Below are 23,469 nucleotides of genomic sequence, written 5' to 3'. Positions count from 1 at the left end.
AAGTCTGAGCTACACCCACAGTTAGGGACTGAGATTTAAATGATGCTCCCCTGAAGGTGAATTAGGAAAAGTCAAACAGGTAAGAGAATAATTAGCAGAAAACAGAGTCAGGAAAGCTATGGAAGGAGTAGCCAGGAGGAGGGGCTTGTCACAAGCGTCAGAAGTAAGAAGACAAGAAGAATGAGGACTGAGAAAAGGCCACTGGATAGAGCTGTTAAGTAACCATTGATACTAACTGGCTCATGAGGCAGCTAGGTGGCACAGTGGATAAAGTGCCAGGCCTAGAGTCAAAAAGACCCAAGTTCAGATCTGGCCCCAGATACTTGTTGGCTGCGAGACCTTGGGTAAGTCACTTAATCCTATTTGTCTTTATTTCCTCACCTGTGAAATGAGCTGGAGAAGAAAATAACAAACCACTTGAGTATTTTTGCCAAGAAACTCCAAAAAAGGGGTCATGAAGATTGGACACAACTGGAAAACAATTAAACAACTACAACAAATCATGGATAACACTGAATAAATCACTTTTAGTAGTGAGGGAATTGGAAGCCAGAATGAAAGCAGATTAAAAAGTGAGCAAGAGATGAGAAAGTTGGGGTGGGCTATGTATTTGACCAGCAGCTCTGCCCTTTCACATGATAATTACGCTTTATTTAGTTTGTGGTTGTATCTATTCTTTCATTTGGGGCTGGTAGGGTTTCTAAGACTTCACCTTGCTATATACCTTAATTTGAAGTTGTGCCTCACTGTTCCTTTAAAGTATTTCTTTTTCACTTGTACTTGAGCTCCATGAGAGTAGGGATTGTCCTTATATTTCTTCATATCCCCAACGTTTAGCACTGGGTCTGACCCTTACTAGATGCTGAGATTGACTTACTGATTGATTCTGTTCTCACTTGTCTCATTTAAGCTCCCCACAGTGCAGCAGCCTTGGTCATCTTGTTCATTCATCCATTTTAAGTATGACAGAGTCATTACAATAAAGTCCTTAATTATTGATAGGCCATCCTAGTGGCTATCCTGACTTGCCATTTAAATTTAAGTTTGAATTAAAGTCAAGCTGATTTCATCATGCTGATGAAACTGCTTAAGAAGCTGGATAGGAATATTTACAAGAAGTCAATATTGGCTTTATAGAAGGTCAGACTACCATTGCTACATAGACTTTCAGGTTGGTCTGGAACTTGATGATCTATTGATGATAAACATACTTAATTCAGTTCAGCTCAATTCAACAAGTTTTTTTTATTGAACCACTACCTTCTCTGTGCCTAGAACTGCCTTTTATTTACCCCATCTAGAGAAAAAGATGTACAGTAGCAATGTCTGCTGAAGAGAAATGTGGCTGATGTACGGTACATTTATTGGGTTCTGACTGACAATAATTCAGTAGAGTAGATAATTGTATTAATGCAGGGGTATGTAAGCACATGGGATGATTTTAAGCAGCATACTCAGGTTGAAATTACAAAGAAAGTGAAAGTTATCTTTGGTGCTCTCCAACCCCCTTCCATTTCCCTTTGCTCCCTCTTTTCTCCCTGCTTCCCTCCACAACCACCCTTATCCTCTTAGCTGCTATCCAAGCATTGCTTTTTTAGAGTTAAGAAGCAGAACCATAAGTGTGGTTCCTTGGTGTCTTAGGGGTGGAAGGGGATCCTTGAGGAGGAATTTTCTCTGCCCCCTCAGGTAATCAACTTCTGTACAACTTATAGCCTCAGAGAGTTGCCTAGAACAATGAAAGGATAAGTGACTTGCCCAAGGTTATATAGCTAATATGGGTCAGAAAAAGGATTTGAGCCCAGGTCTACCAGGTTCAGATTCCAGCTCTTTATCCACTATCCTAGGCTAAGTGATGCTGCCTCCTCTATATTTGTGATCTAATTATTCCTGAAGTGTCACTGGTAGCTAAGGTGTTAGTAGGCAACCAGCGGCTTAAGGCATATTCCACCCACAACCCCCATCTCCTTATTCTGGAGTTGTTGTCATTGTAGCTGTTCAGTCATTTCAGTCACGTCAACTCTTCCTGACCCCATGGTTTGCCATTTCCTTCTCCAGCTCATTTTACAGAAGAGGAAACTGAGACAAACAGAGTCACATAGCTAGTAATTGTCTGAGGTCAGATTTGAACTCAGGAAGATGAATCTTTCCGATTCCAAGATTAAAACTATCCACCATGTCACCTAGCGGCCCTTTCTTAGGGACCAGTTGCATTAAAAAAAAAAAAAAACTTCTATTTTTAAAACTTGCCATTCCCTCCTCTGTGCTTGCTACTGTAAGGAGAAAGGGAATTGACAGAATCCTTCTCAAGGTTTAGGCTAGAAAACAGGATACTGAATTGAGAGAGGGGAGGAGAGGTGGCAGAATTGTTTTCTTTCATCATTTGAAGGTCATTTGTACCAAAAAGATGTTAGACTGCTCTGTTGGGCACCATGGGGCAAAACTAGGAACAACAGATAGAAACTGCCAAGAGACAAATGACATGTTGCCTACAGTTTCAGATGAGGTCACTGTAGCATCTATTACTTTTGCTTAACTGTTTGACTTTTTTACAAGAGACCTCTCATGAAATGGGAAGAATCTGTAAAAGGATTTTTTAACATAAAACCAAAATGGATCAATAAAACTTTTTTTTAAATGGGCCTTGAAATGAGGAAAAACTATCCGACAATCAGAGCTATGCTCAAAGTGGGCATGGGTTGTCTCAGGATATGGTGGCTGCCCCTCACCGAAGGTCTTCAAACAAAGATTAGATGTTATTATCAAGGAATTGTCCTTGAAGGCCAGGTTGGAGGAGATGGGAGCTGGAGCCCCCTTACCCACTGACATTCTATGATCCTGTAATCTCCCAAAGCTACTCTTATAGCGTAATGCTTCATTCCTGCCAAGTACTGTTAGATATAGAAACCAAATGGTCAATTTCATTAGCCTGACTTCAAAATAAAAACAGAAATAAGCAGCCCTGTCCCTGGGAAAAGAAGGATGGTATGTGGTAATATTTGGGACTTCTTACTCACAACTCTTATTACTGTTGCAGAGGATGCTGGAAGTACGGTATGCTTCAGACCATGCTCTGAATGGAAGGCAGGGATAAGAGGCTGGGAAGCACATATTAAGACTTGAAGGTTTGGGGAGCTTTCTAAAAAAAATTAAATTAAATTAAAATAAAATAGAATAAAATAAAATAAAGGAGGTTGCTCTTTAGCACCATCTGCTGGCTAGCTCTAAATAGCACGGACCAAAACACATTTCTTGAAAAAGAAATTGGCACACGGGTTCATGTTAGCAAAGAAATATTTTCCAAGATGTGTTGGCACCACATCATTTCGGTGAAGTGTTCTTAAAATGCCTTCAGTTTACACTGCTAAAATATAGGCGGCAGGATGGCGCTTCTAGTGAAATGAAGTTGAAAGGGAAAATCATTCCTAGCCCTGTGTGCTGCCCAGACACTAAGATAATCCCCAAAATTCCATCTTCTGATTTATAATCAAAAAGGGATTATAAGAAATGAAAATGACCTTGGTGAATGTCCCGAGAAATCAAGACTCAGCCCCCATAGAACAGGGTACATGGGTTCATGTTGGCAATGAAATATTTTAATGTTTTATGAAAATACTTAGATTATAAAACTGAACAGCCTGATTTTTTTCTTCTTCCCTCAATATTTGTATGCTTTCAACTGAGTTCCAAACAATACTTCATCGTATTATAATTTATTGGAGCAGATACAGGGAGAAGGCAGTCATTTTCTGAAGCAACTGTTAAGTTTTGTCACACCTCCTTGGGAAAATAAGATTTATATCTTCCTCATTTAATATCAGAACAGTTAAAAATTGATTCAAACATATAAAGATGATGTCAAAATCTCTTCAGAATTTCATCACTCAGAGAACTTTCTCTGGGATATTTCTGTCAGAGAAAACTTCTTTTAAGGAAGGGGTCCAACTCAGGCCTGGCTGAACTCTCCAGAGTTCACTTATACCTTCCTCTGGCATGCAACTGGGCCAGATACTTTCCCCCCTCCTTTTTTTCAGCTTCCTTGAGGTTCCTTCTGTTCTTTGAGGTTTCTTGAGGTTAAGAATTGCTTTTCCTTCTGCCTGTATTTATGTTGACACACAGTGAATGCTTAATGAATACTAGTTGACAGAATAATATTAATAATAGCTAACATTTATATGCTGTTTTAAGGTTTGCAACGTATTTTAGAATTAATATCACATTTGATCCTCACAACAACCCTAGAAGGTAGGTACTACTATTGTCCCAATTTTATAGATGAGGAAACTGGGCCACAAACACTAAGTGACTTGTCCAGAGTTGCGCAACTAGTTAAGTATCTGAAGCCAAATTTGAACTCAGATCTGCCTAACTCTAAACCTAGCATGATCTTACCTAACGTACCACCTAACTACCTCTTGCATTTAGAAAACTACCGCTTAGATTTCAGAGGGGAACCATACAAAGGTATCAGAAGAATATAAGTAAATGTTCTAGTACATTAAAACATCCATAGTCTTAATGTGAAACAAATGATAACAGGCATTCACCAAGCACCTGAATTGGGCACAGCATTGATGCAAGGACAAAAACAAAACTGTCTCTGTCTTGGAAGAATTTTCATTCTTTGGGGACTGAATCCTGATTTCTCGGGACAAACATCAAGGTAATTTTGATTCCTAATAATCACCTCTTGATTTTAAGTCAGAAGACGATGAATTTTGTGGATTATCTTGGTGTCTGGAAGTCTTAAACTGACCAACATTAGAGCCGGGAAAAGAGGGAGATGACTGTGAGCATTCCAGCTTGAACACATGTGGGTGGATGAGTGTCTCTGACTAAGGCAGAGAGGATACATCCTGCTGATTAAGTTAAGTAGGCAATGTAAATGTAACAGTCCTCCGGAAACCTCCCCCTCTTCCCCCACCTCAGTGATTAAACTGGTTATTTGGCTCCTCCACTTAGTGTGACTAAACTGGTCTACCCACTGGGAGGGGATGCTTTGGAATATTCTTTTGGGATCCTGAGTAGAACCGAAGGAATTGATCTTTGCAGTCTGGAATGAACTATATAATCTGGACCTAGAATCCAATTCAATGTAATTTGGCCACTTGGGCAAACAGAATCTCTGCCCTGAGATAACAAGGTAAAGTGTTACTATAAATGGAATATCACTAAGGAAATGCTACATGGCTTTTGTTAATGCATAGATATAAATATATACACACATGCATCAACACATTCTACCTATCTGAAAAGTCCGTTCTTTTGTCAATGTATATGAGTCCTCCTTCAAAGACTAACTGTAGTCCACCCTTCTCTCTGAAACATTCCCCGAACTTCCCTACTCCCAGCAACCTCTTCCTTCACTGAACTCCTGCAGTCCATGCCATTAGTTTAGCATTGACTATACTATATGCTACTTTGATGGCTATATCTTTTTATATGTATATACTCTCTTCTCAATACAGTGGAAAAGGCACTAGCTTTTGATTCAAAAGATTTGTATTTGAATCCCGTGGTTCTCTAAGATCTTGGGAAACCCATTTAAACTTCCTAGTCCTCAGAAACCTCATATATAATTCAGTCAACATTCATTATGTGCCAGGCACTGTGCTGAATGCTGCAGGGTACAAATAAGAAAAAGAAACATGGTGCCTGCCCTCCAAGGGAAAGTAATGCCCAAAAGGAAGCTAGAAAGCAGAGTGTGTGGGGAGGAGAGTGAAGGAAACAAAGGGTACCTGGCCTAGGGACATGGATGTCCATACCAATCAGAGACAATGATGGGAAGTAGAGTTAGCTGGAAAGTTCAGATTCCTATCCCTCAATAAAGACAAGTTTTACGGGGTGTTTAGTGCTCCAGCATCCAGCCTTCCAGTCAGAGTAGAGAGGAAGCTAAGGGAGTTGAGATGTTGAATATATACAAAAAATATATATAAAAAGAAGGATTAAACTAGATAACCTTAGAGACCTCTTCCAGCTCTAGAGCTACGATCTCATGAGCCTGTGACTAAAAGGACTGTGTCTTCTATCCATTGTCTTTCCAGAACTGTTCATGGTACCCTGCAGATACCACATATCCAATGAATGTTGATTTTTGTTTCTTGACTAGATGATTATATTGATGATGGAACATAATTAAGCATCAATCAGTAGTTTCATTTGATTTGTTGGGATGCATATTCTTTACTCTGAAAATTCTGCAGGATAGCATATCACACTGACATTGTAACAAAATCTTGCAAAGAAACAGACACACAAATGCATTAAAATGACTTCATAAATTGAGGATATAATTCCTGGCAGTGACTCTACGTATATAAGATATGCAAACACTTCTGTCAATAAAATGGCATTAGATTACCTCTCTGGGAGGAGAAGGAAACAAACATTGGTTAAGCACCTTTCATGAGCCTGGGACTGTGCAAAGTACTTTATAAATATTATCTCATTTGATCCTCAGACACTGCTTTGGGCATAGCTAAGCCTACATCAAGTCCTGCAGTCAGCCTTAAGTCTTATGGTACTTTGTACCATAAGACAATATACTCTCTGTTGAGGATACAAAGATCGGTAAGAGTGGAAAGATGAATGGACTTGAAGATGGAAAAACCCAAGTTCAAGTCTTGCCTTTGTTGTTATCTGGGTGACCTTGAGAAAGTCATGAATCTCAGTGTTTTGTTTTGTTTTGTTTTCCAATCCCTCCACTTCTTGATACTTTCTCAGAGCTCATCCCTACTCTGTGCATACTCTCATCCCTTTCAAATCTTGAACCTTCAGCGAACCAATTCAACTATATCCTATGCTTCCCTCTCGACCCTCTTACTCCTTTGTTCTGTCATTGGTTCTATCTTTCCAAACACTAGGACTGGATTATACCCAACATGCACCTCTTCTGCTACTCCTGTGTTACTGAACTGAGCTGAAGGAAGTGCTGTATTGACTGAATACACCACAAATCTCTATTATCCAACCTCAACCGGACTCTCACTGCAGCAAAATAATTGTTTTAGTTGTCCCTGATTCCCTACTGCATTCTTTACAGTGACTCTTCTAAACGCTCTCTATTCTACACAAGTCTCCCACAGCATCCTCTCACCAAAGACCTCACCTCATGCTTTCCCAAGAAAGCTCTCTCTCTATTCCCTTTCCCCTCACCCCACAATTCCTTCATATCATCACTAAGTATTTCCTCCTTCATGCCTCTTATCACTGAGGCCAAACCAAGTAGCCATGACTCATCCTCTTCCATCTTCTCCAGCAGATTCCCACCAATATCATCTCACTTCTCTCTTTCTCATCTTCCACCACTATCTATTGGTTCCTTCCCTGCTACCAACATTCATAAACATACTTCTTTCTCCCATCCTTAATCCCTCCAGCAGATCCTATCATCTCTGTTAACTGTCATCCTATACCTCCTCCTTTTCTCAGACAAACTCTTTGAAAAAAACAAACCGACATCTATACTTAGGTTCCAACTTCACAGATCACCTGGAACTACTCTCTCCCAACCTATCAATGATCTCTTAATGGTCAGATCTAACAGCATTTTCTCAATCCTTTATAGCATCATTTGATACTGTTGACCACTCTCCACTCCTGGTTACTCACTCCTGTCTAGGTTTTTCCTTTTCTTGATTTTTTCTTCCTATTTATTCATTTTTTTTCTTTCAGTCCTTTTTTCTGGCTTATCATCCATCTCATATGTATTGTGTGTGTGCCTCAAGATTCTGTCCTGGCTGTCTCGTTTTTCCTCTATATATTTTTTCAGTTGGTGATTTTTATCAGCTTCCATGGGTTCAATTATCATCTGTATATTTGGACCTAGTTTTTTCTCTTAAGCTCCTACATCAGTCAGTCAGTCAGTCAACACTTATTAATAACTTACCTGGAGATGTGTTAAGCATTAGGGATACAAAGAAAGGTAAAAACAGCCCCTCAAGGAGATCTAATCAAAAAAGATGACATGTCAATAACTAGACCTATACAGATTAACTGTAAAATAATCTGAGGAGGAAAGTATCAGCTCATGCAGAGACTGGGGAAGACCTCTTGCAAAAGGTAAGATTTGAGCTGAGTCTTGAGGGAAGATGGGGAAACTAAGAGGCAGAATATAGGGGCAAACCATCATAGGCATGACAGATAGCCAGTGGAGAGGCACAGTATTACGTGTAAGGAACAAAAAGTAAACCACTGTCACTGGATGATAGAATGCATGTAGGGGATAAAGAGGAAGATGACTAGAAAGTAGAAAGGGCCAGGTTGTGAGGAACTTTAAATGCCAAATAGAAGAGTTTATATCTGATGCTGGTGGTAATAGGAATCCATTAGAGTTTATTGAACAGGAGGGTGACATGGTCAGAACTGTAAGTTAGAAAAATTGCCATGGCAGTAAGTGGAGGATGGCTTAGAGAAGGAATACTTAAGACAGGGAGTCCAGTTAGGAAGCAATAAATAGTATAGGTAAGAGGTAATGGGGGCCTGAGCTAGGGTGGCGGCAGTGGGAACAGGGAAAAGAGGATATATACACAAAATGTGATGAAGATATAATGTTAAAATTTGGGAACAGATTGGGTATGGGAGGTGAGAGACAGCAGAGCAGAGGATGAAACCAAATTTATGGAGCTGGGTAATTGGGAGAACGGTCCCTTCTCAAGTTACTCTGTGTGTGTGTGTGTGTGTGTGTGTGTGTGTGTGTGTGTGTGTGTGTTTTATACTTCTGTTCCTATTTGTTATCTCCTTCTTTAGGGCAGAAACTTTTTTTTTGCTTTTAACTCCCTGTCCCCAGTGCTTAGCACAGTGACTACTCTCCCATATGACATACTTAATACAGCAAATGCTTGCTGAAAGATCTTTGAAACAGGAGTAATAATGCTTACACGGCCCACCTCACAAGGGTCATGGTGAAGATCATACTTTGTAAACTTTCAAGTGCTGTATAACCATGAGTTATTACTGTGCTTACACTTACTGTTCAAGGGACTTTTATTCTATGAGAAAATAAATACAAATGAACAAATGAAATTTAAAGGGCAAAGGTCTGGAGAAGAGACTGTAAAGCAGTAGACAGAGCACCTGACTTACAAGTCAGAATGACCACTCACTTAGCTATATGCCAGTGGGCAAGCCTCTTATTTAATTCCTCACCAATGAAATACAGTGATATTTGCACTGCTTCCATCCTAAGAATGTTTGAAGAAAGCACTCTGTAAACTATTAAGCCTCTATAAGAATGCTTGTGATCATGATTATTAGAGTTCAAAGGAAGGAGACTTCACTTTGGACTGGCCATGTTTTCAGCAAGGCTATATGGAGGTCATGACTTTTGAGTCCAACTGGGAAATTTAGGTATCACAGAATCTCAGAGTTCACAAGTACCTCAGGGGTCATTAAGTCCAACCTGTACCTTCTACAACACACCTGACAAGGGGTCATTTAAGTCTTCGCTTGAACAAAGGCATCCAGATGTGGCGAGACCTTTACCTTTTGAGGCAACACATTCCACTTTTGCGTGGGTAGATTTTCAGTATGTGGCAATAGCAGGGGAGGACACTGCAGGAATAGGGAGTGCCATAAGTAACAAGGGATTATGAGATTAGATCTCCAGAGCTTTAATTGCTTAAATTTCCGATGTAAGCACATGCTCATAAAAGGGCTTCTGCTAATTTAGAACCAGAAGGATGCATTTGAACAAAGGGTACATAGACCCTTTAAAAGCAAATCCTGCAGACATTGAGTCAGTGAACTATTCCTTTGTAGAATAAAATTCTCTGAGACAAATGTCTGGTGATATTTTGAGACTGAAATTAGTATTTCATTTGCATATTTCTGGGACACAATACATCTGTTTACCCATCAAAATGATAATATGGTTCAATAAAATTCATGCTAAACCTGCCTGAAATGATAATAAGCTATGCTATAGTATCTCCCGTGTATACCTTATTAAAACAATGTTAATATCCTCATGTTGTAAATAATTCTTCATTTTCATAGAAAATAATAAGGAAATGACTTAAAAGAACATTGGGTTTTTACAAAAAAGGACTTCCCATCATCTTTGGCTAACCTTCAATTTATGATGGACTAATACATTTTGTAAAAACTTATAGCTATCTCAAGTCAGAAAAGGAACCAGACACAAGTTTTTTGTAACAATAATAGATTAGTCATCAGAACAAAAAGAAAATGTTTTCAAAAAAGAAAACTCTTTTCAAAGTCAGGAAAGTCTTTAAGTGGCTATCTAAATAGGGTCCTCCTTCTAAAAGAATTTTAGGCCCTTCTATTCTCCCAGTTATGGCTCTGGATTGCTTATCCCCACTAGAGTGATTCTTGCTCAATATAGGATGTGCTTTTAACGTTAGGTATATTTCATTTTGACTTCTCTTTGCAACCAGAGTAAAACTATCTTCTTCTCTTGCAGGTTTGTCCATCCGTAGTGTTTGCTGGAAAGCAGATCGACTTTTAGCAGGTACACAGGACAGTGAAATATTTGAAGTGATAGTGAGAGAAAGAGATAAGCCGATGTTGATCATGCAAGGTCATTGTGAAGGGGAGCTCTGGGCCCTGGCTGTCCATCCCAAGAAACCTTTAGCTGTTACAGGCAGTGATGATCGATCCGTCCGGTAAGGCTGCTCCTGACTCTCACCTTCTCAGTTCTACCACATGGTCCCTTTTGATTCTCAGCTTCATTGCCTCTTATCTTTCATTTCCTTAAGAAGAAATGCAAACTTAAATCTACAGATGCAGATATTAAGATTGCCAATTCAAGAATAATATGCTTTTTGCTGGTTTCAGTTGCCTTTCTTTTGAATATAACTCTTTGGATTTCACTCTCAAGTGAAGGTTTATTCAATTCAGTCATTTAAAACCAGGGTTGGGCACCATCTAAGTGATGCAGTGGATAGAGTTGCAGATCTGGAGTCAGGAAGACCTGAGTTCAAATTCTGCCCCAGCCTCTTACTAGCTGTAAGTCACTTGTTTCTCATCTGTCAAAACTGAGCTAGAGAAGGAAATGGCAAACCACTCCAGTATCTCTGCCAAGAAAACCCTGAATGGGGTCACAGAGTCTGACGTGACTGAAAACAACTCAACATAAAAATGTACTGGTAAATGTGCCAGTAAACAACCAATTATCTAAAAATTAATGTCACACTTCTAAGTTTAAATTGCTTTATTATCCCTTTCTCTGGCATTTTCTTAAGTCTAGACAGTCTACAAAAAAATAAATCAAGCCCTGATTTGTAGTTTCCAAGATACAGATGTTCACACTGAAATTTCATACAATTTACAATTGTCTCTGCCAGCTCTAGGTCACCCCAGACACCCTTTGGGTCAGCTCTGATCTAAAGTAGACATATCATAGGTTGAAATCCAGCTTTCTTTCTTGTTGACAGCATTGAGCTAATGCTCTGACATAACCATATTTTTCTCTTGGACTTTTGCTATGCCATGATGTGTCTCAGAGTAATTAATGGGTTCCAATTTTATCTCAATGCACACTTCAAGTAGAGCCTCCTTTCTCATTCATCATCCCTTAGGACTTTAATCTTAAAAGTGTTCTCCAGCACACACAAAGCATTTGCTTCTATTAATTAATTAGCATGTATGACTCTGTACATTGTCCTAAAATTGAGAGCAAGTAATATCAGATAGTTTTTATATAGCACTTTATGGTTTGCAAATCATTTTACAAATTTATCTTATTTGATCTTATTAGCAAGATAAAATGGGAGGTAGGTGCTGTTATTATCTCCCTTTTATAGATGAGGAAAAGAAGGCAGACGGATTAAGTGGCTGACCTGGATCAGATAGCTAGGAAAAGACTGAGGCCAGGTTTGATTTGGGGTCTTCCTTACTCCAGATATCTCTCTCTGTCTCTCTGTCTGTCTGTCTGTCTGTCTTTCTCTCTCTCTGTCTCTCTCTCTGTCTGTCTGTCTCTGTCTCTCTCTCTCTCTCTCTCTGTCTCTCTCTCTATCTCTCTCCCTGTCATCTGGCATAAGACAGTGTAAGTTGCATTTGTGATCACTGCCTCTTTCTACCAGTCTGCATCTAATGTGAACTCTTGAAGGCACTAACAGTATGCTCATTGAAATATCTTCACAGTCTCTACAGAACACCAAAATCTTATCAGTTCCTACAGTTCAAATGTAGAGTTAGTGCCTTTATTTTGTGGGTTCAAAGATAAACTGAATGTGTGATTTGCTTATGGTCCCCTTTCTCAAATTGTTTCATTTCCCCTGTTTTTCTATTTTTCCTACCTAAAACAATACTACTAGAGTGCTTAAAGCATTGAAGTAACCCTTTGGGCTCATCTCAAAATGCCCAAGATTATGAATTTCAAACAAGGATAATACAGATAACACCAAAATTTCTGAGAAAGTGGACCAGCACAGACTTGATTAAGTACACAGCCAAAGGCCTGTTAGTAATAGCATGTCTCCCATGCTGTAATCAAGACACCCACAGTAATTTAGGATGGCAAAACACACTTAAAGAAACTTTGATGTGAGTGAATTGTTATCCTTTCCTCTACATTGCCTGTACTGAGATGTTGAATTGACTCTTGTTATTCATGGGAACTTGGGTAGGAATAATTTTGTTTTTTTATGTCTTCCCCACCCCTCCTCTCAGTCACTCTATCCTTTCCCATTGGTGATTTGTAAACTACTCAATAAAAAACTCTTCTCTCCTTATAGACAATGTCTTTGGCCTAAGTGTAACAGAAGTTGTACTGTAGATTGCTAATAACAGGCCAGGAGGCAAATGTCACTGTAGGTAAATTATATTTGTATGCTTAAATATTATATGTTCAGTTCTTGGTTCCCACATTATCCCAAATAGTCTAGAACTAAGTTCTTTGACTTGAATTGATAAGCCTGTGTCTGTCACTGATGAAAGCTATACATTAGCTTTATTGGCACCTTGAGTTCAGCCTCCATTGAAAAGTACCTTTGCTAATTTGCCAGTGTGGTTACACCAACTCTCTTTGAATAGACTAGTCAATGACTAGCTTCCAGGGAGCTATTCACCAAGATTTTGTTGATAATTATGAGTATAGGACTTTCTACAGTCAGGCTTGAAACTATTTTTGATAGGCATGTCATTATTCCTTTCAGTAAAATTCTTACATAAGCATGATTAAATTATGAGCCATGCTCCCCATCTTAAAAGTGTTTCCTCTTTAAGGTGTTTTAAATAAGACCTATATACATTTCAATCAACATGTGTCCAAATAAACAGAAGCCTAATCTAAATCCAAACACTACTCATCCACTTTTTATACTTTTGTTCCTTTAAGTCATAGTTTCTCATTGTGAACTTTTTAAATTTTTTAACATTTTGACAACTGCATTTCAATAATTGATTCCCTCTGTAATTCTATGCATATAATTTTATACATTCAAAAAATATGCTGAGAGGGGGTCTACATCAGACTACTGAAAGGGGCCATGACATAAAAAAGTTTAAGAATTCCTATTTTAAGTACTTAGTATTTGGTTATATATGGATCCTTTGCCCCCCAAAATAGTAATTTTGTATTTCCAAAGAGAAATAAAAATATTGTATGTAGTGCATGTGACTTATTTATACAGGCATCTCAAATTCTCTGTCAGTGTTGTCTAACAAAAAAGATTTTTCAAGTGGTGAAAATGACTTGCAGAAATCCTGAGGGATATTCCGCCTGTCACATTGATTTACAGAAAGGAAGGAAGGAAACTGATGGGAGAACTATACTGCAGGAAGTAGGAATGAAGTTACTTGCTGTGAATGTAATTTAGATAAAGTTTCTAACTTTTGGGTAGATCCATGATTTTCTGAATTTTGGGGTAGGTCAATGATTTTAGAAATTTGGTACTGAGAAGGGATGAGTTGACTTTGCTCTTATGCTTAGATTGTGGAGCCTTGCTGATCACGCCTTGATTGCCCGCTGTAATATGGAAGAAGCAGTACGCAGTGTATCGTTCAGCCCAGATGGATCTCAGTTAGCACTGGGAATGAAAGACGGGTCTTTCATTGTCCTCCGAGTCAGGTACATCTAAGAATTCATGATGGTGCTCATTTTAAAAAATTAAGATTTTTTTTCCTAGTACTTAAGCTTAAGTACCTAAATTTTTAAAGTACCAATATATTTGAATAGAATAGTATACTAGAGTCAAGAAAAAATCCAAAATTCCATTAGGAAAGGATTTCATTTATTCATTCAATAAACATTTATCAAATACGTATTATGTGCCATGCACCGTGCTGGGGATACAAAGGAAGGTAAAAGATAGTCCCCACCTTTAAATTGCTTCCAATCTATTGGGAGAGACAGCATGCAAACAAATGTGTACAAAGCAATAGGAGATGCATTACATGAGAAAAAACATTGCAATTAAGAGGAGTCAGAAGGCTTTCTGTAGAAGGTAGGATTTGATTTGGGACTAAAAGAATGCCCAGGGAGGTCAATAGTTGAGAAGAGGAAGGAGAGCATTCCAGGCACAGAGGACAGCCAGAGAATATGCCTGGAACTGAGAGACAGAATGTCACGTTTGTGGAACAGACAGGAGCAGTTTGGATATGGTAGCAATATAGCTGACTTGAGGGTTAAATGTGAGTTAAATTTTATTTTTGATCACTTTTGGATGAGAAGATTCCATCGAATCATGTTGAAGAAGACTGAGTCTTTTGGATCTTGCTCTTTTTCTGTTATTTGCATGTACTAGCTGCAAGTTACTACTTCATGCTATTGTACACATAGATAATGCTATAAAGCAAAATCCTCCATCACTTCCCACACCCCACACTGTCTAAATGAATCTTGGCACACTTTATTGCATTAAATTCTCATTATGCGTTACAATTAACTCACTATTGAATTGGTATGCAACATTCTCTTTCTCTGATTCATGATGTGTGAAAGAATTGTGGGGTTAATTAACCAAAATTTTCTATTCGATGGATTTTCTAAGCAAAGATATTCCAAAATATCCACTTATGATAGCAATTAATTTTGATCAGAATGAATAATGACACTTGCAGAAAGCTAGTCAGTTGAAGAAAATATTTGGCATGTTGTTTATGCAGGTCTTTTTAGTTTTGATGGAAGAGTCTTTGTCTGACTCAAGGGGCACTTGTCAATCATAATATGTTTAATATGGAAGAAAGCAACATTGTTGAAGTTTTGAGGGAGAGTAGAAACTTATTCAAATATGATCAGAGTATAGAAGTAATTCAGATAATTCAGTGTCTATATTATAATAATATTTCTTATATATTGATTAAATGTCTATAAGATTGTTGCATTGAACATAATTCAACATTTTGGAAGCAATTTCCTTCTTTTGGGGGGGGGGGTTCTTTTTGTATATTTTATGAATTTTTAAAACAGTAGTGCTATGCCATCCAGTTTAAGCAATGCTGTCTGCATACTCCTAAAGTTTTAAAAGACAGATTACTTTTGTGTCTACTGTCTACTGGTATTTTTCCATTACCTGTGGAATTTTTTTCAAATCAGATAATTCTGCAAGGTCAAAACAAATTTGCTATTTGTAAATGAATAATTTTATGGGAAAGCATTATACAGTTGAACATTAAAACAAAATGGTTTAATTTTCACTGATTTAAAATGTAAGTGATGGTTTAAAGTCTTTATTATTAGTTTTTTTTAAGTTAGACATTTTCAAGGAAGTCCTTCAATACCTTTCCTCAAAGTCCTTACATCTCTGAAAACTTCTTTCTCATTTAAAGGTCCTTTCTCTGTGTGAATGTTTTTTAAAAATGTGAATGTTTTTTAAAAATATATTTGGGTTTGCCAACTTACAGGATTATTTATTTCCTTACTCTTACAGAGATATGACAGAAGTGGTTCATATCAAAGATCGAAAGGAAGTAATTCATGAAATGAAATTTTCTCCGGATGGTTCTTATCTTGCAGTAGGGTCCAATGACGGCCCAGTGGATATCTATGCTGTGGCTCAACGATATAAAAAAATTGGAGAATGTAACAAATCTTTTAGTTTTATTACACACATTGACTGGTCTATGGATAGTAAATACTTACAAACCAATGATGGTGCAGGAGAACGGTTATTCTACAAGATGCCATGTAAGTAATGCCAGAAATGACTATGCAAACCCTTCTCATCTATTAAAGAGTTGATGACCCATGTTGTAAGTTCCCATGCCCTTTGTTTCTCCTTTTTTCTCTATCCTGCTACTTGCCTTTTTGCTCATTTATTTACTCATTAGTATCTCCTCCAAAATATGGGTAGGATGGATAAGACCAGTTAATTTTACTTTGTCATTCTCTCTCACAAATAGTTAGGAAGTAGGAATACAGTAAGAAATTAGCTCAAGTTTTTAAATTATCTGGTTTTAAGTACTATAAATTTAATTACTGTAAATCATTGAGAGTGTCACTATGATATAAATGATAACAGACTGCATGGAGCAATATTGTTTTAAGAACAACTTTGAGTGACTAAGTCATTTTGACTATTATAAATACACAAATTAAAATAAAGGACATACGAAGAAAGATACTAGAGAAAACTGATAATGTATAGAATAATTACACATATAACTATACATATTATATATGCATATATAAGTATACATATATAATATACGTGTACGTATATGTATATGTGTACATGTGTACATAAATATATAGTTATGCATATATAATTATATATATTTGTATCTACTGGTAGCCATCTCTAAGGTGGGGGTGGGGAAGGGAAGGGAAGGAAGAAAAAAGAAAAAAAGAAATTTACATGATAACTGTCGGATATTTGGAGGGAATAGAGAGGTGTACATAGTAGAATTGCAGTTTCATATACAATCATCTTTTTTTATTGCACTGTGTTATGGAAATGCTTGTTTTGTTCCATGAATTGAAAATAAAATACTTTTTAAAAAAATAGCAGCAACTTGCATGGATAGAGTAATTCATGTTAATCTATCATCCATGTTCCCTACAGCAAGCCTGAGAGATTGAGAAAGGACTTTTGCCATTTTACTGATGAGGGATCAAATGCTCAGGGAAGTTAAGTGACTTGCCTTTGGTTACACAGCTATTTAGTGAGGGAGCAGGGAAATCGATTTCTGCTAATCTTAATGAGGAACTTGGCCAACACAAGGTCCTCTAGGGGAAATAACTAACTGATTTCACTAATATGGAATAACCTCAGGTCAATATAGAACCACCTAGTTGATCTCATTCCTAGTCTGCCTTTTAGTTCTATGTATGTTCTTCATAATTAGAAGCTTTTAAAAAAATATAATTATTTGATGAAATGAATCAGCTGAAAGAGTACTCATTTGGTGGTGGGGGTATGCTATACCAGAACCAGAATATGGCGTGGGTATTATAAGGTGTACATATACAACTAATATTTAATTGCCTCATGTTAAAACATATGTATAATGGAAAATAAAATATCTTTCCTTGAGCAATGTTTAAATTTAAGGGGGCAAATTTATTTAAAGGACTCATTTGTATGAGTCTGAATCTTAACTTCTGGTAATTTCTTGATTATCTAAATCACCTTAGTCTGTTAATCACTTCTTAAAATTCTGTTACTCAGGGAGCATGAAAAAGCTAATAATTGCTGAAATTATATAGATATATATCTGTGTATGTGTATATGATTATGTGTGTATTAGATATGCACATAATATATGTATATGTATATATATATGTATATAGGTAGAGAGAGAGAGTGAATATTTCATGACAACCCTGTAGGGTAGTTAAGAGAGAATTTTATCCCCATTTTACAGAAGAGAAAATTGAGGCTCACAGAAGTTAAGTGGTCACACAATAGTAGATGATAGAAGCAGGAGTTGAACCAAGGGCTTTCCTGACTTCAAGTCCCACTCTCAAACCACCATACCATACTGCCTCTCAAATAAACTTAATTTTTTTTTAAAAGTAGTATTTTTTGCTAACTATAACTGGAAAGACACATAATTCAACAAAATCAGCTTCATTATTATGACAAATTGTTATGCCATCTATTTTTGAATGATGATGCTAATTAGATTTGGACGTTTAGTATTATGACAGATGTCTACTTTCCTTATCTAGAATACATATTCATCGATCAATCAAAAAAAAATAAACATTTATTAATTGCCAGACCCTGCGCTGAGTGCTGGGTAGATGCTTACAGATGCTTTCTTCTATAACAGAAGGAAAAAAAAACTTCATTAACATATAAAGGAATTGGATTCCTATATTTTCTTGGATTGCTGAAATAGAAAAGTTTTTCAAGTCCTTAAGAGCCCTTAAGAGACAAAAATATACATTAATGAAATCAAAATTATGGCTTTTTATTGAAATAATTAGCTAGTGGATTCATTCTTTTCAGCTGGAAAACCTTTAACAAGTAAAGAGGAAATCAAAGGGATTCACTGGACTGCCTGGACCTGCGTGATTGGGCCGGAAGTGAGTGGCATTTGGCCCAAATATAATGATATTACTGATATCAACTCAGTAGATGCTAATTACAACAGTTCAGTGCTAGTCACTGGAGATGACTTTGGACTGGTTAAATTATTTAAATTTCCTTGTCTAAAGAAAGGTAAGAAACTATAATTTTGCATCCAAGGAAGCAAAGCTTAATATTTTGTTGGCTTTTTACCATGTCATACAGATAATATCTATGCATGACAACTAAGACATTCTGTTCTTGGGACCAATTCATGAGAACCACTGATCTTTTTTTTCTAATATTTATCCTTTAAAATCACAAAAATGAAATTTGTTGTATATCTGTCCTGTACCTACTGAATGAATACTCACTGCTCAACGTATCTGAAAATGTTCTTAATGGCTCTGCACATAAAGACATAAGGATTCAAACCAGAGTTGTCACTGACCGGTTTATAATTCAAAAGCCTAATTTAAATTTTCACATTATGAAGTAAATCCCTTTTATTTTCTGTCATAAATTCCCCTCTCATTACAAAATGTCTTTAGGCCCTTCTGCTTATTATCTTTGAAAGAGAGAGACAGCCTAGTGTAGTACAAAGAGCATTGGATTTAGGAATCTGGGATCTGCCACTTATTATCTGTGTGTCTCTGGAAAAATCATTTCTTTCTGGCCCTTACTTGCCTCGTCTATCAAATGAGTTGGTTGGAATATATGAGCTCTGAGGTCCCTAGTAACTCTGACTCTATGAGACTATTTTCTGTGCTCTGCAGTTCAGAGAGACAAGACCTAAGAACCTTTGGGGATAATTGCAATCTTTGAGCCATGAGGTGGATTTGAGTCACACCTAGGAGTTCTTAAGGGGATACACACAAGACCACAAGAGGGCAGACTGAGAGAAAGGAAGAGACTATAAGAGCTGAGCTGCAACAGTCACAAGGAAACACTGAACCAGAAATCCTTGGATGTCAGTCAGTTTTCAAACTCCTATTACATTATGAAAAATGCAGAGTAAATGCATGCAAAGCTCTCTTACTAAAGTCTAGAAATTATGTTGTGTTGTATTATTTGATGCATTTGATTGAATGCATGCTAAAATCAGTGCTATATATAAATCATGGATCCATGTGCAGTAAGGGTCCACATTCAATATCTTGAGCTCTAGGAAAAGATCAAGGCAACATTACTCTGTTTTAGACAGATGTAGGTTTTTATACCAATTTGCCAAATAATTGCCTTGATTGTTTATTGTGCATGGATAAATATTCTTCATGATCATTAGTATTGCTTAAATATGACTTTTCTGAGAATTTTCAGTTAAGTGACCTAAAATCTCATCTTGGGAGAATTAGTCACTACTGGCTGAGTGATTTTTCACATGACTTTTTTTTTTAAAAAAATTGACCAAGGATTAAGAATCACAAATGCATTTTTCATTAAGCTTTTTGCAACTAAAAGCTGCTAAAAAAAACAGCAACCTTATATTAAAGCAGTGCTTACGCATCACAAATAATATAACTGCTCCTGTGACTGACTGACAAATGGACATCAATTTCACAGAATACTAGGATGAAGACAGAAGAAAACTTTAACATACTGAAAAAAATTTGACCAAATTCCAAATTTCATCTGATAGGCTAGATCCTACTAGATGAGTAAATTAGGTTCAGAATGTAAGTCAGGCAGCTTGGGAACTTCTTAATTCCTTAAAATTCACTAAGAACCTTTCAACACATTGGCAGTCTTATAATTAAATGTCACTGAAACTGTGGGAAGAATGAACACTTTCCAAAATGCCCAACTTGCTGACAAGAACAGATGTACACAATTACACAGTCTCAGAGTTGGTGGGGACCTCAGGGACCATTGAATCCAACACATATCTGAACAATAACCCTCACTACAAAAATGCCCAGCAACTGGTCCTCCAGCCTTTGCTTGAAGTCCTCCAGTGAGGGGGAATCTACTGTTTCCCAAAAGAGCCCTTTCCATTTTGGAACTGTTCTTATTATTAGATGCTTTTCCTTACATCAAGCCTAAACTGCCTCTTCAACTTGCTACCTGTGATGAAATAGAATGAGTCTAATATCTCTTTCATATGGCAGTCCTTCAAATACTTGAAAATAACTATTCTATCCACTGTTAGTCTTCTCTGGGCTATACATCTACAATCCATTTCTTCAATTAGTTCTTCTATGGCAGGATATCCAGGTCCTTCAGCAACTTAGCTTTCCTTCCTTAGACCTTCTTCCATCATCAATGTCCTTTCAGAACTGTGGCACAAAGCGTTAAACACATTATTCTAGATTTAGCCTGACCAGGGCAAAGTAGGATGGCACTAGCGTATCTTTGGTTCTGAACTCATTGCTTTTCTTAATGAAGCATTAGTTTGGGGGACAACTATATCACATTGTTGACTCACCTTGAGCTTGTTATCCACTAAAAGCCCCAGATCTTTTTCAACAATTGCCTCTCCATCTTGTATTTGTGAAGTTGATTTTTTTTAACCCAAGTGTAATGCATTTATCCCTATTGAATTTCATCTTATTATAATCAGCCCAGTTCTCTAGTGTGTCAAGATCTTTTCGGATCCTTGCTGTCTTCCAATATGTCAGCTCTTCCCTCTGGCTTGGTATTGTCAGCACATCTGAAATCCTTGCCAGGGGATACAAAAGCAAAATAAGAAACAGTTATTTATCCTTAGGAAGCCTACATTACCCTAGAGGCAACACAAGCAGCTCACATAAATGATTGCAGTCATCATTAAGGTTATTATTGTATGAATTCTCTAGTTGTCTATGATCAGTATTATTGTCATTATTTCCTCCCATAATCAGTCAGTGCTACTTTGTACCTTTATTTGTCTTTGATAAAAATGTTAAGCAGCACAGAGGCAGACTCTTTTCCAAGGTAACATGGCGCTTTCAATGAACTATTCTTTGGTTCTGGCCATTCACCCCTATTGTAAAGTCACATAACTGACTAGCTCACCCATCTCCATCTTTTCCACAAGAATACCATGAACGATTGTGAAATGCTTTGCTGAAATCCAGCTTCTTCATCAGACAGGATTTCACCCACTTCTGTATCCTTTCACTTTCACAAATCCATATTCTTTGTTGAATAAAATCAATATCATTATTTTGCCTGCTGGATAGAATCTATTAAACTACTCATCCTTTGGTATTAATTTGAACATCAGTTATCTTCTTGGCAGAATTACTTTCAAATATATGTAAAGATTTTTTTCCTCCAAGTGAGTAGCTGTCATTTAATTTGATTGATGAGCTTACGATTTACATAACTGTGTTTTTCCATATGTCTGTTTCAGGAGCTAAATTTAGGAAGTATGTTGGCCATTCGGCTCACGTAACGAATGTTCGCTGGTCACATGATTTTCAGTGGGTATTGAGTACAGGAGGTGCTGATCATTCGGTTTTTCAGTGGAGGTTTATTCCAGAAGGTGTGACCAATGGTATCCTTGATTCAGCACCCCCAGGTAAACTTGTCACTTTTTAAAAACATTTGTTTTATGTCACTATTTTTTTTAAAAGCTATAACATTTGCGCAATATGTAAAAAGTCATCAATGAACATTTATTAATAAGTATTTTAATTATTCAACTCCTACAGTATTTTTGATCAATCTGGAGAATAGAAAACAAGAAACAGACAAAAACACAGGCTTCTAGCTTTGAGAATCACTATTACAAATCAATGAGTTATTTCCATTATTTTAGAAATATTTATTTAATGCCATATCCAAGCTACAAGTACAAGGGAGTCATGAAGAATGTCATTTCTGAAGGGAATGTCAGTGTCAGGAACAACCACCAAACACTCCATGTCCAGTTAGCCTTAGAACTAGTGTAATTTGTGGTGATGATAATATGAATATTTGGTGGACTTGATGACTAGCAAAGCACTGGTTGCAATCTGATTTATGCATCTTTATTTATGTTTGTTGTGATATCACCAAGACAGATGGGCTATAAAAGTGGGAAAAAAAAGTGATGAAATGTTCTTTTGGAAGCGATTCTGTGGTAAGCTTAGGCCACAAGCCATTGCTGGCACTAGATTAGGTATTTAAACAGAAGAAGAAAGGGTGTTACTTTATGAACTACAAAGCTGGACTACCTTATCATGTTTGTTTCCATCTACTTGGACTTGAAATTCTTACATTTTTCCAGAGCCAAGTCATTTTCTAGCCATCAAAAGGAGCCTGTGGCCCCTGGAGTCTCTAGCTCATAGTCATATGTGAATTTGCCTACTCTGGTTTTGGGGAGTGATTCAGAGCTCCTGAAATAAAATTGGTACTACAGAGCAATGAAACTAAAACTTAGCAATATGTTAAAGAACCAAGGTTTAAAGATTTTACTTTAAATGACAGTTTTTTCTTTTTGGTCTACTAGCTTTTTTTTCCTCAACTGGGAGAATTTTATTGTAGTGTTTCTACTTAAAATTCCATTTAATTTTTTTTTAAGTTTGGAGATGCAATTTGATAATTAGCATTATTTGTTTTTGCAGAGGGTGGCAATGATTCATATAGTGAAGAATCAGATTCGGATTTATCAGATGTGCCAGAGCTGGACTCAGACATAGAGCAAGAAGCTCAAATCAACTATGAACGCCAGGTCAGTCGGGGTGGTATTAGATGATTTACCCTGGCTTTAACTCAATTGCAAAAAAAGAAAGTGTCTGGCCCTTATACTTAGGATTGTTAGGAAAGAAGTTAAGAAATACTGTCTATTATTTTCACTTAATAAAATAAGTTTTGTCATATCATGCAATTTACTAGGATCAACGTGGAAGTGAGACAGAGATTTCAAGGATTAGCCCATCACTCCTGGGTTTTCCTGCATCTACTTTGGTATATTTATTTGGAAAAAAAAACCCAAACCCCAGGTTTAAAAATAACAATAACAACCAAGCATCACCTTTGTACAATTTTGTCTTGAAGCATGTTCATTTGTGGTTTGTAATGTAACCTATAATCCTGACCTGCCCTGATTCCTATCATCTTTTCATTAGAGTAAAATCCTAGACAAAGT

At 37.0% G+C, this 23,469-nt stretch overlaps 1 protein-coding gene across 1 annotated transcript in view; it reads left to right on the top strand.

Moving 5' to 3' along the window:
- The window catches only part of EML6 (EMAP like 6), a 298,693-nt gene that overhangs the window by 172,251 nt on the left and 102,973 nt on the right, over positions 1 to 23,469 (top strand). Inside the window, exons 7-12 of the mRNA XM_072635548.1 lie at positions 10,421 to 10,622; positions 13,892 to 14,029; positions 15,831 to 16,087; positions 18,357 to 18,569; positions 21,751 to 21,918; positions 22,946 to 23,052. Coding sequence (XP_072491649.1) covers positions 10,421 to 10,622; positions 13,892 to 14,029; positions 15,831 to 16,087; positions 18,357 to 18,569; positions 21,751 to 21,918; positions 22,946 to 23,052 — 1,085 coding nt within the window. The remainder of the gene's footprint in view (positions 1 to 10,420; positions 10,623 to 13,891; positions 14,030 to 15,830; positions 16,088 to 18,356; positions 18,570 to 21,750; positions 21,919 to 22,945; positions 23,053 to 23,469) is intronic.

Source organism: Notamacropus eugenii, chromosome 1 (genome assembly GCF_028372415.1).
Source record: "Notamacropus eugenii isolate mMacEug1 chromosome 1, mMacEug1.pri_v2, whole genome shotgun sequence".
NCBI classification, from domain to species: Eukaryota; Metazoa; Chordata; class Mammalia; order Diprotodontia; family Macropodidae; genus Notamacropus; species Notamacropus eugenii.
The sequence above is the reverse complement of the archived record's forward strand: the minus strand, read 5'-3'. Positions and strand labels throughout refer to the sequence as shown.